The sequence below is a fragment of the Pygoscelis adeliae genome, unplaced genomic scaffold (genome assembly GCF_000699105.1).
Source record: "Pygoscelis adeliae isolate BGI_AS28 unplaced genomic scaffold, ASM69910v1 Scaffold317, whole genome shotgun sequence".
Lineage (NCBI taxonomy): Eukaryota > Metazoa > Chordata > Aves > Sphenisciformes > Spheniscidae > Pygoscelis > Pygoscelis adeliae.
Window position 1 is genome coordinate 222,822 of NW_008825155.1, and position 1,371 is coordinate 224,192.

General features: G+C 35.8%; 2 protein-coding genes across 2 annotated transcripts in view; one reads left to right on the top strand and one right to left on the bottom strand.

The window, feature by feature from the left end:
• The window catches only part of PCGF6 (polycomb group ring finger 6), a 32,237-nt gene extending 31,863 nt beyond the window's left edge, over window positions 1-374 (bottom strand). The window contains exon 1 of the mRNA XM_009328434.1: window positions 278-374. Within this exon, the coding sequence (XP_009326709.1) occupies window positions 278-374 (97 nt within the window). The remainder of the gene's footprint in view (window positions 1-277) is intronic.
• A 722-nt stretch (window positions 375-1,096) lies between these two features.
• The window catches only part of TAF5 (TAF5 RNA polymerase II, TATA box binding protein (TBP)-associated factor, 100kDa), a 12,975-nt gene continuing 12,700 nt past the window's right edge, over window positions 1,097-1,371 (top strand). The window contains exon 1 of the mRNA XM_009328448.1: window positions 1,097-1,136. Within this exon, the coding sequence (XP_009326723.1) occupies window positions 1,097-1,136 (40 nt within the window). The remainder of the gene's footprint in view (window positions 1,137-1,371) is intronic.

A 1,371-nucleotide genomic window follows, 5' to 3' on the forward strand; every position in this document is an offset into this window, starting at 1 on the left:
CTTTATATTAATAATATAATAAATATATAATCATACATTATATAATATATAAATATATTATAATATATAAATTAAATATATTTAATTTATAAATTAAAATATATATCCTTAAAATATCCACAGGATATAAGGAATGTATATTCCTTAAGGAACAGAATAAACACAACACACATTCACATCAAACAGAGAATTATCTTTGTGAAGCCAGAACATCTCAACAGCTAATTTTTGTTTGAATTTGCAACTAAATTCTTAGAATGACAATACTGATACTTACAGGTGTGCAGACATTCTGTAATAGTTGTAGCATCAATAAAGTAACCTTTGCAGATGGAACACAGGATGTAAGGGGTCAACTCTGCGAGGTTTATCATACGCTACAAACAAAGACAGTTTGCAAGAGTTTGAATATACAGGCTAAGCCATGAAATTTCCTGATTGCAGCTTCCAAAATATCACAGCCTTAAACCATGAAAAAAATCTGGATCAACATGCTACAGAAATGGGTTTTCCTAAGAGATCAATCATTCCTCATATACAGCTCTTTTCTAAAGACTTTCATCTAGTCTTCTGAATTGACCTTTTTGTGAACGGCAATCCAATTTGTTTCATGAATCGTATCTGAAAAGCAAACTATAAACAACCCTTTTGGGAAAAGTTCTTTTGGATAAACTCTTTAACGGAATATCAAATAATCAGCAAGCCTGAAGTGGATACTGGTAGCAAATAATATCATTATTTGAAAATGCTCAGCAAGCACGTTGGGGCCCCCAATCAAGATATAAAACTAGTGCCATCTCTTGTTTCTACACACAGTTAGGGATTATACAAATACATATTGAAGCAAAGACTGCAATTTCACTGCTCTGAATTCTGGTTATGAAGTACATTTGTCAGGAATGCATACCAGTAGTTTCACAACAATTTTCCTGTCAGAAGTCTACTACTTCAAAAAAGAACAGATTTCTTCTATAGCAGTGATCAGAGATCTGTCTGAGAAAGGTGACACATTAGATTCTTACGTTCCGTTTCCTCTAGTCTCAAAGCCAGACTAAGGGGCTTTCTTTCCCTCAATAACACCATTCATTTCGCCCACATGCCACCGTTTACCACCCTCACAGTTATGCCAAGAGTCTGTAAGGGCTTCATTTAAATGAGACAGATAAAATGAACTTGAGTAATAATAAAAAGCCTATTACCATATGGTTTACGTTGCCTAAACAGCGGTCCAGATTTGCACCTGGAAGTTTTCAGAAGTCCCCAAAAGCACGTAAGTTGAAGTCCACTGCTTACAGGACCTGCCTGAAAAGCGGACTTCTGCAGACGCCAGGCCTCACCTGAAGACGCTGCGTTTCACACCCAGCAGCCTCT